Raw genomic sequence first — 20,191 nt, forward strand, 5'->3', positions numbered from 1 at the left:
AGCCATCGCGACCCCATCCCCACCCCCGGGCATGTACCCAGCTACTCAGAGGGGCGGGGACAGAAGGTGCACGGAGGACAGAGGGAGGCCTTCGAGCACCGGCTCGGGGCTGGGTGCCCCTGGCATGCACAGAGTCTGGGCTGAACCCCGGACCGAGGCGGGTGGGGGGGGGGGGGGCATGCGGACCAGAGGGGAGGGGGAGGTGCTCCCATGCTCGCTCACCGATGCCCTCGGCGAAGTTGGGGTAGAACTCGTCGGTGAAGAGCGGCTCTGGCAGCTCTCGGAAGTAGAGCTTCAGGGTGCCCGCGATGGCGTTGACGTCCATCTCGCTCATCATCACGGACACGTCCTTGTTGTCTGGACAGAGCACAGGGGAGGAGATGCTACCCCACGTCCTGCAAGGGCCTGTTCCCCGGCCTGGCTGCCTGCCTGCCTGCGGGGCGCCTCTCCCCTTAGCCACTCACCCCACTCCTTCCCAGCCTCCTCCCCACACCGCCCACTGGGCGAGGGGCAGCTGGGGAAGGAGGAAAGAATGGTTGGGGGGGGCGGCTGGATCCTGAACCAACGCCCAGCTGCAGTGCGTTTTTATTTGTTGTTAAGCCTCATTTTCCACTGACTTTTAGAGAGTGGAAGGGAGGGGGAGAGACAGAGGAACATGGATGTGAGAGAGACACATCAATGGGCTGCCTCCCTGCACATGCCCCGACCAGGGCCAGGGATCGAGCTGGCAACCCGGGCCTATGCCCTTGACGGGAATCGAACCCGGGACCCTCCAGTCCACAGGCCAATGCTCTATCCACTGACCCAAACCAGCCGGCTGGATGTGGTGTCTTCTGACAACAGGAAGACACGGTTACGTGTTCCATTTCAGGGGTTAAGCCAGCGCCTTCCCTGTGGGCTGCGGTGGCCACTGAGGGCCCCCTGGGGTCTGGGTGTCTTTGTCAGCTTCCTGGTGTGCGGAGGGGAGGGAGACAGAGACCCGCAGGCAGCCGGGCCCTCGCACGGCCTTATCGCCGGGCAGCCACGCTGGCCCTGGGCTTCGGTCGGCACCTCTGCGCCCCGTGCTGCCCCCCGTGCTGCCCCCCCAAAGAGCAGCCTGAGCCCCAGCCAAAGCCCCCGGGGAAGCCCTGGTCCAGCTCAGCAAGAGCCAGGCCTGGTCCCAGGGGCTGAGGACCGGGGCCGGCGGAATCGCCGCCCACAACCGTTTTCTCCTCACTTTTAGGAACGAGAAAGCGCAGAGCGCGATACCAGCACAGGCCCCGAGGGCGCCCCGGAGACAGCACGGCCACCCGCCCACACCCGCCCACGCTGCCCGGGGCCGCACTCACTGACGTCGAAGGCCGCCTTCAGCGCCTGGATGTCCGTGGCCACGCCGGACACGCGGTAGATGCCCACCTCCTCCATGCCCCGGCGCTCGATCTCCTCCACGCACTGGCGCACGATGTAGGGCACCTTGGACCTCTCCCTCCTGCGGGGAAGGGGCGCACGTGAGTGCCCGGCGGCCCCGTGTGAGCCCCGGGGCGCAGCCACTGCCTGTCCGACGCCTGGAGCCGGGGGCGGTGAAGGCGCCAGGTGAGAGCTCCTGGCTGACCCGTGACCCGGGGGGGGGGGGGGGGGGGGGATCGCCATCCTGCAACGGGGACCCAGGTCGTGACAGACCCAAGTTGGGGAGAGACCCCTGCCCTCGCAGTCCCGGGGGTGGGGGGCGTGTGTGGGCCAGCCCCCTGCATCGGGAAGGAATAAGGACACTCCCGAGCCTGTAGGGTAAGCTGTGCAGGAAACATGGGGGCAGCTAGGCACCCCGTGTCCCCGGGCCTGGGAGGCAGCCACCGGGCCGTCCACAGAGGGGAGACCCGCGTGCGCTCTGTCCTCCAGAAACACCTCAGGAGGGGAGGGGGGTGGACAAGAGTCCCGAGAGCCCGAGCCCCCGGACACGCACTTGGTGACCACGGCGATCTTGACCCCGAAGACGCCCGTCTGCTTCCGGGACGGCATCCTCTTCAGGCTGAACTCCCTGCTGGTGAACTTCACCGAGAGCTTCACCTCGATCTGGGGGAGGAGACGGCACGGCCCTGTCACCCTCTGGTCCTCACAGCCCAGGATCCGGGGCGCATCTCCCCACCCCGGGGGCAGGCGGGCCCAGATCCCAGCGCCAGGCGGGACCGCCGCCGGGACGCCCGGGCCGAATCAGCAGGAGCAGGACGGTGCGGGCGGTGGAAGGACCAGTTTGGCGGAACCTCCCCCCACGACCCCACTGCTTCTCTTTTTAATTTAATTTTTTGACTTTTTGCTTGTTTCTCTCTCTCTCCCTCTCTAAAATGTCTTAAATTTGCCAATTCACTTTTTTGTTTTTTAAGCCTCACCCGAGGGTATTTTTCCGCTGATTTTTAGAGAGTGTGGAAGGGAGAGGGAGACAGAAACGAAGGGCCCTGAGGGCTCGTCAGGGGACCTGCCTGTCCTGGCGGTGCCACTGGCCTCGTGCTCGGGAGGGATGCCCAGTGCCCGGCCGCTGGCTGCGCTCCACACCCCACGTGGGTCCCTCGCTCCCGGTGCAGCGGCTCCGCTTTTCGGGCCTCCCCCTCCTCCAGCCCCCCTCCCTCCTACACGAGCCGGGGCCATGCTCACCTGCTGGGGTGAGCGGGGGGGGGGGCCCCTAGAACCCCGCGGGTACATACCCCATTCATGGCGATGACCGTCCGCTGCCAGTCTCTGTCCTGCAGGGCCTGGGGGTCCAGCTGAAAGCAAGGGGTCACGATTACCAGAGGCCCTGGGACCCGTGCCGAGGCCCCACCAGGCCGCAGCCCACGCCTGCTGCTCCTCCACAGCGAGTGGCAATGCACGCCGCACCTGGGCCAGCACCTCTATCCCGGGCCAAGGGGCCCCCGGGGGGGAGAGCACCTGCTGGGCACCTGGGACCCGAGAGCCCTCCTGCTCCCGACCGCTGTCCCCTGGGGCCGGGGACACCTGTGTGTGAGGTGGTGACGGCTTGGGCCCTCCTCCCTGCTCCTCCCTCCATCCCGTCCAGATGGGAGCTGAAGTCCATGCTGGCAGTCCAGGAGCTGGGCCCCCCCTGCCCCCCCTCGTCAACCCTCACAGGTGCCACCTACGCTTAGCCAGGGCTGAGTCCTCGCTCTAAGTGACAATTCTGGACGCCCCATTTCACCCTCCCACAGCATGTGCTGGGTCTGCGGTCTGGCCGTGGGGCCTGGTGCCCAGGAGGGGCCTCCCGCTGGGCCAGGCTTGTGGCTTAGAGTCTGGCCCAGAAGGAGCCAGTGCCCAGCTCCCAATCACGATGCTGGGGACCTGGGGCGCTGGCCTGCAGGACTCCGCTATCAGAGTCACCTAAGGAGGGCCCGGCCCGGCCGGCTAGCAGCCGAGTGTCGACCTAGGAACCGAGAGGTCAGGTTCGATTCCGGCCAGGGCACAGGCCCAGGTTGCGGGCTCCATCCCCAGTGTGGGGCCTGCGGGAGGCAGCCGATCTCTCTCTCTGCCCCTCTCCCTCCTCTCTCTAAAAATCAATAAAACCGTATTTAAAAAAAAAAAAAAAAATCAAAGAACTGAGACTTGGCCAACGCAGCCGACCAGCAAAGGGACAGGGAGAGGAGGGGACGGAGGCCCCTGCCGGACACAGCTCCCCCCGGGGAGACAGCACGGCCCCGCTGGCCCACCTTGCCCTTGCACAGGAGGTTTCGAAGGTGGGTCCACAGGGTGGTGCCCGGAGCGCACAGGTGCTTGTCCGCACAGACCCCCGGGCTCCGGTGGAAGCAGCGCAGGAGGCCCCGCATGGCGGCCGGAGCGGCCGGCGCCTTTCGCATCCTTGTCCCGCTGGTGGCTGGTCGGAGGGCGAGCAGGGCTGGGCGGGAGGCTGGACGGGCAGCCCCGGCCTCCGCAGCCTTTTGACTGGGGTTCGCAGGAAGCCCCGCCCCTGCAGCCTGGCTCGCCAAGGTCAAAGCTTCCTCTGACCCTTCAGTTTTCGACTTTTTTTTGGCCTCTGTTTGGAAAAAACAGCCCCGCCAGCAGCCGATTGGTTACGGGAACTGTGTCGCATCACGGTTTTCTCCAAAGCCCAGAAAAGCCCAATTTCCTTCTCCAGGGGCCGTTTCCTGTGGGCGCTGGAAACGCTGAGTAACGCGGCTGCCTGGCCCGTGCATCGCATGGCGGGAGGCGCCCCGGGGACACCCCCAGGGCCTGCACACCCCAGCCAGTTACCCCAATAATGGCACGCACTGCCTTGGACGGACAGAGCTGAGGACACCCCACGCCTGTCCCTCCTGGATAGCTGGCCCGGTGACAGGGGATTCGGTGCCATCGTCCACCCCCAGCACCGAGGTCCAGACCCCCCACCACCCGGCCCAGAGGCCGCGGCAGGAGCTGGCCTGCAGGCGAGACCCGGGCCACCGGCCACAGGCTGCAGGGGGCTCCGCCCTGGGCCCGGCCCTCGCAGTGGCCCTGGACGGCGGCTCTGGTGGGAGCGGCCACCCCCGGGCTGGCTCGGTTCCAAAGCACAGAGCGTGCTAAGCCGAGCGGAAGCAGCCAGAAGAATAACACGGCGACGAGGAGGCCGAGTGTCGCCCCGCGGCCCCAGACAACAGTCGAGGCTGGCAAGCTCTGTCGGCGACTGTGAAAGCCCCAGCGAAGTAAACAAGTGGGGGGTTTGGGAAAACAGACGGCCAGCAGCCAGCACCAGGAAGGGGACGTCTCGGGGAAAATGTGAGGGTGCTCCCGACGCCACCTGGGGGTCTCCGGCCGCAGTGCCGCTCGGGGGATGGGGCCTGGGCGGCAGGTGATGTCTGCTCACACCCAGTGTTCTCAGGAGAATGGTCTGGATCCTGCTCGTCTCCCTAGAGCTGTGGGCCTGGTGGCCGGCTGCCCTGAAGTCTGCCTAGGAAACTACCCTTTGGGGCTCTGTGGTTAACCTTCGACCTATGAACCTGGAGATCACGGTTCGATTCCTGGTCAGGGCACACGCCCGGGTTGTGGGCTCGGTCCCCAGTGTGGGGTGTGCAGGAGGCAGCTGATCCATGATTCTCTCTCATCATGGATATTTCTCTCTTTCTCCCTCTCCCTTCCTCTCTGAAATCAATAAACATATATTAACAAAAAACAAAACAAAAAACTACCCTTTGCACCCATTCCAGGAGGCGGGGGGGCGGGGGGGGGGCGGGGCAGAAGGGCCTGTCCAGGCAGGGCAGGCACTGATACGCCCGGAGCGGCCTGGCCGAGGACCAGAGCTGGCCTGCTTGCTTGGTGGTTGGCAAGGCCAGCTGGGGCACCCGTGGACTGGCACGGGGACCCACTCCCCCGCCCTCTGCCGGGGGGGGGGGGGGCAGCACGGAGCTGTGCTCAGGAGGAAATGCCATTCCCTCCTCACCCGCCTCCTTGGAGACGGCGGTCTCCTCTGTGCCATCACCGCCCAGAATGGACCGAGCGCTTCCCCGGCTCCTGACTGAGCCCCAAGTGTTTGCACATCACCCACTCCCTGGGGCGGTTTTCTTTCTTTAAAAACAAACCGAACATATATTTTAAAATGTATTTCCGAGAGGGAAGGAAAGGGAGAGGGAGAGACAGAAACCTCAATGACGAGAGAGAATCATGGGCCGGCTGCCTCCTGCACGCCCCACACTGGGGATGGAGCCCACAACCCGGGCAGGTGCCCTGACCGGGAGGGAACTGAACCATGACCTCCTGGTTCACAGTCGATGCTCAGCTACGGAGCCCCACCGGCCGGGCGTCTGGACCTGTTCTTGCACCCGTCAGACACCCATGGGTGCTGCGCCTTCCCCTCCTCACAGGAAGTGCTCTCCACTCAGCTTATGAGTCAAAGTGCGTATGGGGGGCAGGGAGCACCTGGGAGGGGGACAGGCCATGCACTCCCCACCCCCCAGGTCTCCACCCCACCCACCACGAGCAGCAGGACCGCCCGCCCGCCCGCCCACATGGCACTAGGGAGGCGCCGGGAATGGCTGGGAAAAGCCTGGTCTCAGGGGGCTGGGTCCCGGGCATGGAGGTGCTCCCCCAGGCGCCCCACACAACAGCACCCACAGGGTCAGGGAGCAGGAGGCCTGGCTGGGGTGTGGGGCCTCATCACCTCTCCTCCTCCTCCTCCTTCCTTCCTTCTTCCTCCTGGGGATCCCGGTGCATTAACAAGCCGCGGGGAGCCCAGGTCTCCGGGAGCCCAGCCAGCCCACTCGGGCCTGAGTCACAAACATCCTCTCCCGCTGGCCGGGCGGGATTCCTTCCTGGCGGATGATGCTCGCGGCCAGACCAGACTTCCCATCAGCCCTCCCTCCGGGGCAGAGGCCAGGGGTGGGGCCCAGCCGCCTTCTCCACCACCAATGACCACAGATCAGAATGACAGCAGCTGCGGACACCGAAGGGCCCACCCCAAGGTACAGGTGTGGGGAGAGACAGACACACACACACACACACACACACACACACACACACACACACACGGAAGGTGAGATGACTCCGCACAGCCACGGGAGGTGTGGCAAGGGAGCTGACAGACGTCTCTCCTTGAGCAAACTCTAGCCAGGCTGCTCCAGGCTGTTTTCCAGGGAGGCCTCCTCCTGGCACATCCTCTGAGCCCAGTGATAAGACAGAAGAATCCTGCTATGTCAGTTCGGCCAGAGGCCATCCCTGATATCTGATGGCCCTTAACAACTGACCCAATTTCTTATTCTCCTCTGGCCCCCAGGTGATGTCTGACTCCAGACCCCGCCCCCAGGCGAGGTCTGACCCCCTGACCCCGCCCTGGCCTGCCTCTGACAGGAGCCCCATTAGGTCTGGTCAGCCAGAACCCTCCCACCCTGATGTTTTCTCTGACTGCCGTCCACTGACACCCCCTCACCCTACTCCTGGGCTAGAAGTCCCCACTGTTCCTTGTCGGGGGTCAGAGTTGAGCCGCACCCCCCTCCCCTGTGGCAAAGCCCCAGGACAGGGCTCCCTACACTCCTCTCGGGAGCCGCTGGGTCTGGGGGACAGGAAGTGACTGTCGTGGGAACGAGGACATGGCTTTGGGGTGATGGGAATGTTCTACAACTGGGCTACTGGTGATAAATAAAGTCTGTTTTTATTATTGTTATTTTTTTAAGTCCTCTCCCAAGGATATTTTTCCATTGATTTTTAGAGAGAGTGAAAGGGAGGGAGAGGACAGAGAGAGAGGAACACCAAGGTGGGAGAGACGCACTGATTGGTTGCCTCCTGCCTGCGTCCCGACCAGGGCCAGGGATTGGATCGAACCTGAAACCCAGGTGCGCGCCCTTGACCAGGAATTGAACCTGAAACCCTTCGGTGCCCAGGCCGACGCTCTCACCACTGAGCCATACCAGCCAGGGCAAGATCATCATGCTTTTCCCAGAAGCGCCGGCCTCATAACCCTTTGCCTTGAGGAACCAAAGCCCAGATGGATAAACAAGTGGAACTGGACTTCCTTTGGGGACACACTGGGGCCTAACGGACACTCACACAGACAGACAGACAGACGGGTGGAGGCGGCGCAGTCTCACCTGGACCTGGCCCTTCCCCATGATCCTGTCGGTGCTCTCGCCGTCCTCCTTCGCGATCTTCGTTTTGTTGTAACACTTCTCGTAGCACAGGATCCTCAAGGTCTGGGAGCCCTCCAGCTCGATCTCAAACTCCTGCAGCGCCGGGAAAGGACAGCCCCACGTTAACAGCCGGGTCCGAGGGCGGCGGTCCCTGCCGCGGCCGCAGGGGCCCTCCGCGGGGCGGCGTCTCCCAAACCGCTCCTTCGCTGCCCCCGGAGGACCGGGCCTGGAGGCCGCCCCACTGCAGCCCAGGGATGCAGACCCCAGACGCTACGGCCCCGTGAGCATCACACCGCGACCCTGTCTGGATGCTTCTGGAAGCTCCGAATGACTCATGTTGTTGTTGCTAATCCTCACCTAAGGATATATTCCCACTGATTTTTAGGGAGAGTGGAAGGGAGAGGGCGAGACAGAGAGAAACACGGATGAGAGAGAAACACACCGATGGGTTGCCTCCTGCACGAGCCACGACCAGGGCCCGGGCCGGGGAGGAGCCTGCAACCACTGATCCAAGCAGCAAGCGCCGAATGACTCTCAAACCTAATCCCAGCCCCCGAAGCCAGCAGCTCACAGGGCGGCGGGTCCCCACACGGCCTGCACCAGCTCCGGGGAGGGGCTACAGAGGCAGACATCGTATGGACGGCCTTTGGGAGATGATGATGTATCCGCATAGGTTCGCTGGCTCTAACACATGTCCCATCCAGGGGCTGTGCATGTGTGTGTGTGCGTGTGTGTATGTGTGCATGCATGTGTGTGTGTGCGTGTGTGTGTGTGCGTGTGGGGGGAGAGGGTATAATGAGAAACCGAGGTCCTTTCTGCTACACTTTGTTGTGGACCCGAAGCTGCTCTTTCTATATCTGAAAGGGAAAAAACCACCGATGCAGGAGGTGATCGGGAGAGAGGGGGGCTTCAGAGGAAAGACCTGCCCCAAAGGCTTTCGGGGTGTCTGCTGGGAGGTGTGTCACCTTTCTCCTCCGTCACCCCACAGACCTTCAGGCCATTCTGCACCTCACACCAATGCTTCTGGGGGTCTGGGCGTTTTTTTAGACATATATATACTAGAGGCCCGGGGGTCCCTTGGCCTGGCCTGTGGGGATCGGGCCGAAACTGGCTCTCCGACATCCCCCAAGGGGTCCCGGATTGCAAGAGGGTGCAGGCCAGGCCGAGAGACCCCACCAGTGCACGATCGGGCTGAGGAGGGGCCGCGGGAGGGCTCCAGGGCGTGTCTGGCCAGTCTTGCCCAGTCCTGATCGGCCGGATCCCAGCAGCAAGCTAACCTACCGGTCGGAGCGTCTGCCCCCTGGTGGTCAGTGTGTGTCATAATGACTGGTTGAACAGTTGAACAGGACACTTAGCATATTAAGCTTTTATTATATAGGATTTTTTTTTTTTTTTTTTACGGATTTCAGAGAGGAAGGGAGAAGGAGAGAGACAGAAACATCAATGATGAGAGAAAGTCATGGATCAGCTGCCTCCTGCATGCCCCCCAACTGAGGATGGAGCCTGCAACCCGGGCATGTGCTCTTGACCAGGAATCGAACCTGGGACCCTTCAGTCAGCAGGCCAACACTCTATTCACTGAGCCAAACCAGCGAGGGTTTGAGCATGGGATCTTAGTGGGATATGGAGAAGAGTTGGGGGGGTGGGGGTGGGGGAGAAAGCAGGTATTTCTGAGCCAGAATGGGGTTGGGGCGGGGCTGTGTGTGCCAGGAACAGGTAAGACCCCTAGAGACGCTGAAGGCACCGCCTGGGCAGTTGCTGGGTGACCTGCTGCTGTGGCACTCCTGTGCCGGGGTCCCACACACCCTTCCACCCCCACCCCAGCTCGCAGCTGAGCTCGCTGCATGTCCGGAACCCTCCTCCTCCCTGCCCGTTGGGTCACAACCTTCTTGCTCTCTGCAAAGCTTTCTGTGACGGATGCCCCCGGCTCTGACCCGTCCCTCACGCAGCCCTTTCTGCAGGGACGCCCGGGGCTCCCGCGACCAGGCAATGCCCTCAGCTTCTCGGGCCCCAGCCCCAAGGAGGCAGCAAGTCTAACGACCTGAGCAGTGGATGCTGGGAACTGACACCTGGGTTCTGGCCCCACCACCCCACCAGTCGCAGGGCCCATCGGGGACCAGGCAGCCTGGTGGGTCTTAGCTTCCCGCTCTGCAGGGAAGGGGAGGGGCGGTGGGGGCGGTGGGCGTGGTGGTGGCAGCTCTGGGCAGCCTGGCAGCCTCCACCCACCCTCCACCCGAGGGCCAACGGCTGCTCCAGGGGCCTGGAAATGGCGCCTCTCAAAGATCTGGGGCTTCATCAAGACTGGCCACGCTGCCATCAACGGCTCCAGGCAGGCCCGCTGGGCAAGCGGGTCACCCAACCGCTCTCCGAGGCGGAGGAACACAGAGAGCAACCCACACACCCGGTGCCTGGGACAAGCAAAGAGGACCCTTCCGGTGCCCAGGTCTCCAAGCCCAGGCCCCCACTCCCACCCTCCCCACCCCGCCTCCCGGCAGAGCCCTGAGCTTCCGGAAACCAAGTGGGTCACAGAAGACTCATTCCAACTTCGCAGGAAAAATGCCATGGAAACTTACCAAGTAAACACTCAGCAATAACAAAGGCAGCACAAAAGGCCCTTTTAAGTTCTTTTTCCAAACACTCCTCCAGCAAAATCGGTCATTTCTTTGTCATGGGGGAGGGAAGGCAAACTTCTCGGGAAGATGCAGATAACATCTCTCGGGCAAGCCACCCCTCCCCCAGGAGATTCCCGGAATGCGCGGCCTTCGGGGGAAGCCTTGGGGAGCCTCTGGGGGTTCGGACTCCTCCCAGGACAAGGGCAGCAGCCAAGAACTGTGGGAAGGGGTGCCTCACCTCGTTCCAGTTGGGCTCAGCCGTGTCCCTGTAGACGCGCGTCTTGGCTTTGTTCACAAAATACCCAAAGGAGTCCACCTCCAGGGTGCAGTACAGATCTGCGGGGGCGACACAGAGGGTGACCACACGGCCCACACTTCAAAAAAATGTATTTTTTAATTGATTTCAGAGAGGAAGGGGAAGGGAGAGAGAGATAGAAACATCAATCAATGATGAGAGAGAATCACTGATGGGCTGCCTCCTGCACGCCCCCTACTGGGGATCGAGCCCACAGCCCGGGCATGTGCCCTGAGCGGGGTGGGGGTGTGTGGGGGGGGGATGTGTGGTATTGAACTGTGACCTCCTGGTTCATAGGTCGACGCTCAACCACTGAGCCACATTGCCCAGACAACCCACATTCAAAAGAGCGGGCGTTACTTTTGAAATCAGAAAAAATGGTCTTGATTTTCTTTCTTCTTTTTTTGGGGGGGTTAATCCTCACACGAAGATATTTTTTTCCATTGATTTTTAGAGAGAGTGGAAGGGAGACTGAGAGATGAGAGAAACATCGATGTGAGAGAGACACATGGATCGGTTGCCTCCTGCACGCACCCCGACCAGGGCCGGGGAACCTGCAACGAAGGTACGTGCCCTCGACCAGAATCAAACCCGGGACCCTTCCCTCCGCGGGCCGACGCTCTATCCACTGAGCCACACCAGCTAGAGCTCCACTGCGTGGTGGATGGGAGGGCCCCTGGGACTAGGAAGAAGGGAGTCTGTGCACCGAGGGAGGCAGGACGGGTGCCCCCTGGACACACCAGCATTTAGGTGGGGGACAGCCCGAGAGGCACCCGGAAGAGCTGTGCGTGCTGCAGCCTTGCAGGGGTGTCACCTGCACGCTGTGCAATCCGTCCATCGCGAGGGTACGGCTTGAGGGTCTTCAGTCAATTTAAACACGTGTGCCCACCGGGAGGTACAGGTGACCGGCCCGCACTGCTCTACCTACTCCAGCAGCTGGGAGAGGCCCCCGGGAGGGACTCCTCAGAGCAGCCAAAGCGACGCTGCCCATCAGGACCCACGAGCCCCTGACCGCCGCCCTCCCGGCCTGGAGCCTCGCTCACTGGTCTGTCTGTAGCCAACTCCAGCCCCTTCAGTGACAAGCCCCACCAGCAGGGGTCAGCGCACCCGCTCACAGGACCGGAGACGGGCATGGGAAAGGGCAAGGTCCACCCCAGGAAAACAGCTCCACACCCCGGGCCGCACCCCCAGGGCTCAGGGCTCAGGGCTCACAGCCGCCTGATGGTCACTGGAGTCACTTCCCTGGTCCCACACCCTCTGGCTCCCCGCCCGCCCGGCCGCCTTCCTTCCCAGACCGGACACTTACTTGAGCTCTGCTTAAAGCCGGCGGCCGAGTGGACGATGACATTCAGGAAGCCGTAGAGGCCGGGAGACTCATCGTCTGTGCAAGAGACAGAGAGGTGAGCGTCTGTCCATCTTGGGAGAGGGCGGCAGGGGACAGGCTCGCCTCCCCCATCAACCCTCAGGGGCACCCTGTGGTCGCCATGTGCCCAGCAGGGGTCAAGGCGACGCCACAGACCGGAAACATCCACGTGGCCTGTCTTGGGTACCTGAGGATCTAGCATTTCTGTTTTTGTTTTAAATATATATTTATTGATTTCAGAGAGGAAGGGAGAGGGAGAGATCGGAATATCGATGATGAGAGAGAATCACTGATTGGCTGCCCCCCGCACACCCCCTACTGGGGATCGAGCCCACAGGCTGGGCATGTGCCCTGACCAGAATGGAATTGAACCGTGACCTCCTGGTTCCTGGATCAATGGCTTAATCCCTGAGCAACCCCAGGGAGGCAGGCTTGGGTTATTTTCACAACACAGGGAGACCAGTGACCGAGAACAGGAGAGGGGTCACGGGAGCGTGTGACATGGATGGGGGGGATGTGTGCACAGCGTATACCTGTGTGTGCGACCAAGTGTACACCAGTGTGTGCAACAGTGAACCAAAGGTGCTGGCTGGGGAGGGCGGGGGGGGGGGGCAGGGGGACAGGGGAGGGGGGCCAGCCCTGGTGCCCAAGGAGTCTGAGGAGTGTCTCGGGATGGGGGCGGGGCAATGGGTCTCCTCAATCACCAGCTGTGGGGCCAGACAGCACCTGTCCTGCCCCGCCCACTCCTGGGAGAGGCCAGTGGGGACGGAAGGCCACGGTCCCCAGGTCAGACGGACGGCAGAAAGGGATGCGCGGGGGCGGGGGGGGTCCCACCTTCTTTGTTGATGGTCAGGGGGATGCAGTGGACCGTCTGGAGTTTGACGCACGAGTTGGTCAGCATCTGCAGCTCCACGGACGTCAGGGAGAAGCTTTTGAAACCTGGGGGGGGGGGGGTGTCGGCACAGGCGCTCGGACCTTTCCGGGGGGACGCTTTCTGATGCGCCCCCAACTGCACCCTTGGCACACCCTGGTGAGAGGGCACGACAGGCGGGCGAGACCTCCCAGCGAAGGAAGTGGTGCGTGACAGAGCGAGCTATGGCCCCGGAGGCCCCGGAGGCGCCGAGCAGGAGAAACCCCAGCGTAACCCTCACAGACGGGGGTCAGCCACTCCCCGGCACGGCCACGGGAGTTCTTCCTTCTCTCTCTTTTTTAAAAAAATATACTTTTGTTGATTTCCGAGAGGAAGGGAGAGGGAGAGAGAGATAGAAGCATCCATGATGAGAGAGTCATGGACCGGCTGCCTCCTGCACGCCCCACACTGGGGAAGAAGCCCGCAACCCGGGCCTGGGCCCTGACCGGGAACCGAACCCGGGACCCTTCCTTCTGTCTCCAGGCCGACGCTCCATCCACGGAGCCACACCGTCCGGGCCACCGAACATCTCATGGGAGTCCCACTACTCGGGGAACAAGAAGGTCTGAAGCCACAGGTGAGAACCGTTCCGCCCCGACCCCCAGACACGGCTCCCTCCGCGCGGGGGCCACTCACACTTCTTCTGCTGCTCGCGGATGTTCTCCCGCCACTCGGCGCGCTCATAGTCGGAGGAGATCAGGAACGTGTAGCTCTGGGGGGGGGGAGAAGGCGCCCCGTTACCTCTGCCCCAGCGAAGCTGCTCCCTGTCCCTGTCCGCACGGGACACCACCCTCCGGGGCACGCGCACCTTTGTGCCTCTGGCCGGGCACGCACAGGGGGACAGTCCTAATGGGTGGGAGCCAGGGACCAGGAGGGCCGGCCTGGGGAGCGGGAGGGGAGCAGGGGGAGCGGAGGGAGGGGCGGGGAGGGGCGGGGGGGGAGCGGGAGGGGGGGAGCGGGAGGGGGGGAGCGGGAGGGGAGCGTGAGGGGAGTGGGGGAGCGGGGGTGGGGGGGGGCCCGGGTGGCAGGGCGAGCCGGCGCGGCACGGACCTTGCCATGGCGGCTGTGCACCCGGAAGGCCATGCTCGGCGACATGAGCAGGAGCAGGGATTCCTGCTCCGACAGCTTCTTCTTCAGCCTCTCGATGGCCTTGCTGCCCTTGTTGGCTCTCTGCGGGGAGAGGTCGCGGTCACATCCCCGGCCCGGGGGCCAGGGCCACCTGGTCCCGCTCGGCCAGTGCCCGTTCCCCCGATGCTCAGCCCTCAGACGCCAGGAATGCCACTGGCAGCTCAGCCCAGCACAGCGCCTTGGTCAGCTGCTGCCGGCTCCAGGGTCAAGGGTCAGGGCCGGGCACAGGCTGCTGGCCGTGCTCAGCCAACCTCCCTATTTTGGTTAATCCTCACAGGAGGGTATTTTCCCGTTGCTTTTAGAGAGAGTGGAAGGGAGCGGGGAGAGAGACACATCGATTGGCTGCCTCCCATATGCGCCCTGACCAGGGCCAGGGAATGAACCGGCAACCCAGGTACGTGCCCTGGACCGGGAATCGAACCCGAGACCCTTCGGGCCCGGGCTGGTGCTCTAACCACTGAGCATCACAAGGGCAGAGGAACGACCTTTACAAACCTCCCTTCTTTCAATTTCTTCAAACCTGGACACTGTGCAGGGGCCGCTGTGACGCCGAGGGCCCCTCCCCACTCCTGGGACCACACACATTTCAGCATCAGGCCCCCCAGAGCGTGTGGGAGGGTTTGCACGGGGGGCCCGGTGCACCCCCAGGACCTGGTCGGGGAAACCCTGCCTGCCGGGTGCCATGCGCCTCCCTCTGAAGGCCCCCCCACCCACCATCCCGGGCAGACCTGACACTATGGTCACCATGGGGACAAGCATCCCGGTGGCAGCACATACGGCTCCGCGGCCCCAAGGACGCGGCCTGGCTTCCCCTCTGCGGGGAGGTGGCAGGCCCCTCCGTGGGGATAAACCACCTCACGCACACCCCCTACTGGCCTCCCCACACAGCAGGCTGGCAGGTGGGTGAGGAGCGAGGAGGACATCTGTCCTGTTGTGCCCACCTCCGTCAGGGTCCCCCGGACCAGGGCCAACCTCTTAGGGACCCGCCTCCTCTGCGGCCACTGCATGCGACCTGCTGTGGCCTGGGCCACTCCTCACTGGCCCTAAAACCCACGCCTCTCCAGCAACAACCAGGGGTCTGCCCGGGGCGGCCCAGGGTGCCACCCGGGACTCTCTCCCCATCAAGGCAGCCGGGTCCTTTGCCCTCGCCACGTTCTGGAAGGCTCCACGCCTGACGGGGAGGCCCAGCAGGTCCCAGAAACCAGAGGCGGGGTCACCTGCTCGAGCGGCAGAGCCCGGCCTCCTCCGTGCCCACCTTCTCTCTCTGGATGTCACTCTTGATCTGCGAGATCTTGATCTTCATGGCGTCCAGCTCCTCGTCCACCACCAGGGGGATGGTGGGCGCCGCCTCGGACTCGTCCACCGTCTGGAAGCTGAGGTCCGTGAGCGGGATGTACCACTTGCAGTCGTACTGCTGGGTTTTGCTGGGGAGGGAGGAGCAGGTGAGCACGACCCCCGCCTTCCTCTGACCCCCACCCCCTTCCTCTGCCGACATCGCTGTTTTCAGAAGCCGAGAGCCACGACCTGAAACCTCAGCCTGGGGCCCGCGGGGCAGGCTGGCGTGAGACCCCCGGCTGACGCTAAGGCCCTAGACTCGGAGATCCCTGGACTCGGGCATGTGTGACGGAGGCCCCGGGGGTCTGACAAGCCCCGATTCCCCTGGGGAAGGAGTGATGGTGGCAATTCATAGGCTCTGTGACGTTGGAGCCGTTACGGCCACCCAATGACAACTAGGACAGGCCCGCAGAGGCCCCCCGAGTCCTCGAGTTTGAGGGGCTGCTGATCTACCCGGTGCGAACCCTTGCCTTGACATATGGGGAAACAGAAACTCTTTTCTTCTTCTTATTTTTTTAAATATTTTTGTGAGGAAGGGAGAGAGGGAGAGATAGAAACATCAATGATGAGATCACGGGTCGGCGGCCTCCTGAGCACCCCACACTGGGAATGGAGCCCGTAACCCGGGCCTGTGCCCCGACCAGGAATCGAACGGCGACCTCCTGGTTCACAGGTCGACACTGAGGCTCCTCGCTGAGTTGAATGATTAAATCCACTCAGCACAGCAATGGAAGGTGGGGAAGAGCCCAGTGCTGATCCCTCCCAATGTGACCTTCCTGCCTCCATCCCAGCGCGAGCACGCTGGGGTCTGATCCCTGGGAGGCTGCGTGCATGTATGTGTGTGTGTGTGTGTGTGTGCGTGCGTGTGTGTACATGTGTGTGTATGTGTGCATCTGTGTGTGCCCGTACGTGTGTGTGCCTGTACATGTGTGTGTGCATGTACGCGTGTGGGCGTGCACGTGTGTGTGTTTGGGTGGGGAGGGTGTCTGCAGCCTACGTTGAAATAACTTAGGAGCTATCACCAGGTTTGTGGAAAGCAGGTGCAGCAGCCAGTCCCTCCACCTGCCAGCCTGCACCACACCCGGCAGCTCCCCCCTGCCCCGACCAGTCACTCCCACTTCCCAGTCATGACACAACAGTCCTCCAGTGAGACCTGACCCCAACCCGGAAGGTCTCCAGGGGGTTAGTGATGACCTTGAACCTGAGCCAGGCCTCACATTCAGATGGAAACAGAATGCAGCGTAGAGGGACCACCCAGCCACACAGGGACTGCCCTCCGCAGGCTCACATTGGGAGAAAAAACAACAACAAAAGACAGACAAACTAGGCCCGACCGGCATGGCTCAGCATAGCTCAGCGTCAACCTATGAACCAGGAAGTCAGGGTTCGAGTACAGGTCAGGGCACGTGCCCAGGTTGCAGGCTCCATCCCCCGTCAGGGGCCTGCAGGAGGCAGCTGATCCATGATTCTCTCTCTTCATTGATGTTTCTCTCACTCTCCCCCTCTCCCTTCCTCTCTGAAACTGATAAAAGTATATTTGAAACAAAAACAAACAACAAACTAGCTTTCCTCTGTGCATGAAACCAACGCCACGCCCCAGGGCCTCCCCTGCAGGCGGGACGGGCCGGCGGTCACTCACCCTCCGCTCTGCTTCTTGAGCTTGGTGCAGAGGAGCAGGTCGGTGAACAGGAAGACGTGGCGCAGCTTGCGGGCGCCCTCCACCAGCTCCACCATGAAGCTGTCCTTCAGCAGCTGCCTGTGCTGCGGGCGGGGCGGGCAGGGGCCAAGGTTAGGGCAGCGGCCTCCACCCCCTCCACCTCCAGCCACAGACCCACGTTCCAGAGCGTGCCTCCGTCTCATCAGCCCGAGAACATACGTGTCACGCAAGCTCTTCTCCACTCACCAGTTACGAGCCCCTCCTGGGAGCCTGGCCCGTGGAAGAAGGCACGTGGGCGGGGAAAGGCCATTGGCCTGAGGCTGGGAGGGTATGTGACGTCTGTGTGCAATGATGGCAGGAGACCCCCTCAGAAGCCACTGAGACTCAGACTGGGCACGGGGCCAGCCCCGTGAAGGACGGGGCACTGCCGCACAGAGCCTAGCACTGGGTAAAGATAGGGCAGCCTGGCCCGGCCGGCGTGGCTCAGTGGTTGAGCATCGACCTATGAACCAGAACGTCAGGGTTCAATTCCCAGTCAGGGCACATGCCAGGGATGCAGGCTCCATCCCCAGTGGGGGGCATGCAGGGGGCAGTCGATCAATGAATCCCTCTCATCATGGATGTTTCTCTCTCTCCCACTCCCTTCCTCTCTGAAATCAATAAAATCTTAAAAAAAAAATTAAGTTCAAAAGAACTGAGCCCCTGGCCACCACCAGCAGAGGGCACCCTACGCCCAGCTCAGAAGTGGACTCAGTAGGGTCCCCTGGGCCTGCAGGTTGGAAACACCCAGATGGTCCCCTGCACTGATCCCCCACCCCCCTGGCCTCCCCTCTGGTCCACCCACTCTCCCTGAAATCCCACCTCCGGCACCTCCATTCTCCATGGGGCCACCTGAGCTGCCCTGCTGCTGGGCAGCCAGCATGCCCGCCCGCTGGGCTGAGAGGACGTGGGGCTGTGAGGAGCACCTGGGCACCTTGGCCACCTGGCCCCTCTGCACCCACCCCTGCCTGTACACACCCTCATCTTCCTAAGACAAGCCTCAACGTCACGGCGCCCGGCACATCCGACCAGCCCCCCTGCCCCTGCGGCGTCCCGGCCTGAGCCCCCCTGTGTGCTGCCCCCCATCTCTGCCTCCTCTCTGACTCACCCAGGCCGAGCAGGTGGAGATGGTGGCTACAGGGCACCCCCAAAAGCCCAGGCTGATGGAGGCTCCTTTCCTCTCGGTAGAACCCTGCCAGAGCAGCTACAACAGAGCCCCCCAAACCCGGCCGACACGCAGGGGAAGCAGGGGGCGGGGTGCCCCTCAGGGCCTGAGACCCGGGCAGTGCACCGAGCCATAATGGCTCCCGCAGCCTCGCTGTGGGACCTGCTGTGTGGTGGCCTGAGAGTGGATGGAGGGGACATCTCCCTCCTCACGGCTCTTCCCGGGAGGCCCAGCCGGAGACACCTGACCAAGCCGCTCGCTCACCGCCCGGCCCGGCGAGACCCTGGGCAGGTGGGAGCTTCCCACTCCGCACGCAAGGAGCTGCTTCCCAAGGAGGATGGGGAGGCCGGGACCCAGGGCGCCTCGACCCAGAGCGACCCGCCCGGGAGCCTGACACTCAGCACCTGGCGCGCGAACCACAAGAAAGAGGAGGAAGTGGCTCTCAGCGGCGGCCGCCGTCAGGTTCACGGCCGGAGACCGCAGAGGCCACGCATCAGTTCCCCTCGCCGAATGCGACTTCGGACGGCGGATGCTCACGATGGCGGCCAGCCCCCTGCCTGGTGCATCTCTGTGCCTCGCTGCGTGCCGCCCGCCGGGGATGGCACCGGCCTGACCACGCTGGGCCGCTCCCAGGAAGGGGCAGAGGCCACTGGGCAGGCCGGGGCAGTACGGCCTGAGCCCTTCTGTTCTTTTTAAAATGTATTTTTTTTTATTGATTTCAGAGAAAAAGGGAAAGGGAGAGCGAGCTAGAAACATCAACGGCGAGAGAGAATCATTGATCGGCTGCCTCCTGCACGCCCCCTACTGGGGACCGAGCCAGCAACCTGGGCATGTGCCCTTGACCGGAATCGAACCTGGGACCCTTCAGTCCCCAGGCCGATGCTCTATCCACTGAGTCAGACCGGCCAGGGCCTGAGCCCTCTGTTCTACAGCCTCTCATCAATGAGGTGCTGGGAGATGGGGACCGGGCGGCTGTCAGTGAGGGAGGAGGGAGGGGGAAGGAGAACATGTCTGGCTGAAGACGTCACACACATGTTCTGGATGCCACACATGCACGCCACACACGCCTCCCTTTCTCTCCCATTTAAGTCCTTAAACCCGGCGACAACTCTTCCTGAATAAAAGAATACTCAGGAGACGCTAGGTGTTCCAGGCAGGCCATAGGCCACCCTCCTTCTCCCGTCTCCTCAGCGGGGACCCCGAGCTGGCCAAGTGTGGGTAACAGAAGGGGTGCCCTGGACATAACCCCCGTGACGGAGAAAGGAAGAGGCGGCCGAGTGAGGCTCGCGCCTGTGCAATTCCACTCGGACGCCCTGCACACGGGACTGGGTGGGGCCCCGCCAGGGTCAGAGACCCCAAAAGGCACTGCACTTCCTGTGTCCCATTGAACCGTCCAGGGTCCGTCTGCTGAGGACCAGAGGGGACCCTGCCCCCTCCACCGCGGCCACGCTTACCTCGCCTTTCTTCACGGTCATGGACTGCCGGCGGGGCGTGATCTCCTCGTTGATGCTGGACAGGAAGTTCTGGGAGATGCGCAGGGCGTCCTGCAGCAGGGGGTGGTCGGGGTGGCTGGGGGGGGTGTGCTTCAGCAAGTCCTGCAGCGGGCGAGGGGATGAGAGTCAGACAGCCTTGGCACCGCCCTCTGTGGGCACACCGCAGACACACGCTGGGCTGCACCCAGGGCCACGGGCTCTGCAGGCCTCGCTGCCACCTCTCACCCGGGCCCGGGCCTCAGGGCAGCGCTGGGCGCGCACTTGGGAGGCAGGGCCCAACAGAACTCCCACAACCCGGGGGCTCGCATGCTGCCAAGAGGGGCTCCCGTCGTAGCCGGTTTGGCTCAGTGGATAGAGCGTTGGCCTGCGGACTGAAGGGTCCCAGGTTCGATTCTAGTCAAGGGCATGTACCTTGGTTGCAGGCACATCCCCAGTAGGAGGTGTGCAGGAGGCAGCTGATCGATGTTTCTCTCTCATCGATGTTTCTGACTCTCTATCTCTCTCCCTTCCTCTCTGTAAAATCAATCAAATATATTAAAAAAAAAAGGGGCTCCCACCCTCAGGGTCCAGGGCAGGCTGCCTCCACCCTGGCACTGGTGACACTCTGGGCCGAATACTTTTATTTTTTTTTAATCCTCACCTGG

The 20,191-nt window shown here is 62.9% G+C and overlaps 1 protein-coding gene across 1 annotated transcript in view; it reads right to left on the minus strand.

The window, feature by feature from the left end:
* BCR (BCR activator of RhoGEF and GTPase) overlaps nucleotides 1-20,191 on the minus strand; it is a 72,681-nt gene that overhangs the window by 4,704 nt on the left and 47,786 nt on the right. The window contains exons 8-20 of the mRNA XM_036307404.1: nucleotides 19,509-19,649; nucleotides 16,833-16,954; nucleotides 15,114-15,282; nucleotides 13,781-13,900; nucleotides 13,367-13,442; nucleotides 12,655-12,759; nucleotides 11,764-11,838; nucleotides 10,401-10,498; nucleotides 7,512-7,643; nucleotides 2,676-2,735; nucleotides 1,940-2,049; nucleotides 1,329-1,468; nucleotides 223-357 (exon numbers count right to left, since the gene is read on the minus strand). Of these exons, the coding sequence (XP_036163297.1) occupies nucleotides 223-357; nucleotides 1,329-1,468; nucleotides 1,940-2,049; nucleotides 2,676-2,735; nucleotides 7,512-7,643; nucleotides 10,401-10,498; nucleotides 11,764-11,838; nucleotides 12,655-12,759; nucleotides 13,367-13,442; nucleotides 13,781-13,900; nucleotides 15,114-15,282; nucleotides 16,833-16,954; nucleotides 19,509-19,649 (1,483 nt within the window). The remainder of the gene's footprint in view (nucleotides 1-222; nucleotides 358-1,328; nucleotides 1,469-1,939; nucleotides 2,050-2,675; nucleotides 2,736-7,511; nucleotides 7,644-10,400; nucleotides 10,499-11,763; nucleotides 11,839-12,654; nucleotides 12,760-13,366; nucleotides 13,443-13,780; nucleotides 13,901-15,113; nucleotides 15,283-16,832; nucleotides 16,955-19,508; nucleotides 19,650-20,191) is intronic.

The sequence above is a fragment of the Myotis myotis genome, unplaced genomic scaffold (genome assembly GCF_014108235.1).
Source record: "Myotis myotis isolate mMyoMyo1 unplaced genomic scaffold, mMyoMyo1.p scaffold_m19_p_47, whole genome shotgun sequence".
In the NCBI taxonomy this organism is placed as follows: Eukaryota; Metazoa; Chordata; class Mammalia; order Chiroptera; family Vespertilionidae; genus Myotis; species Myotis myotis.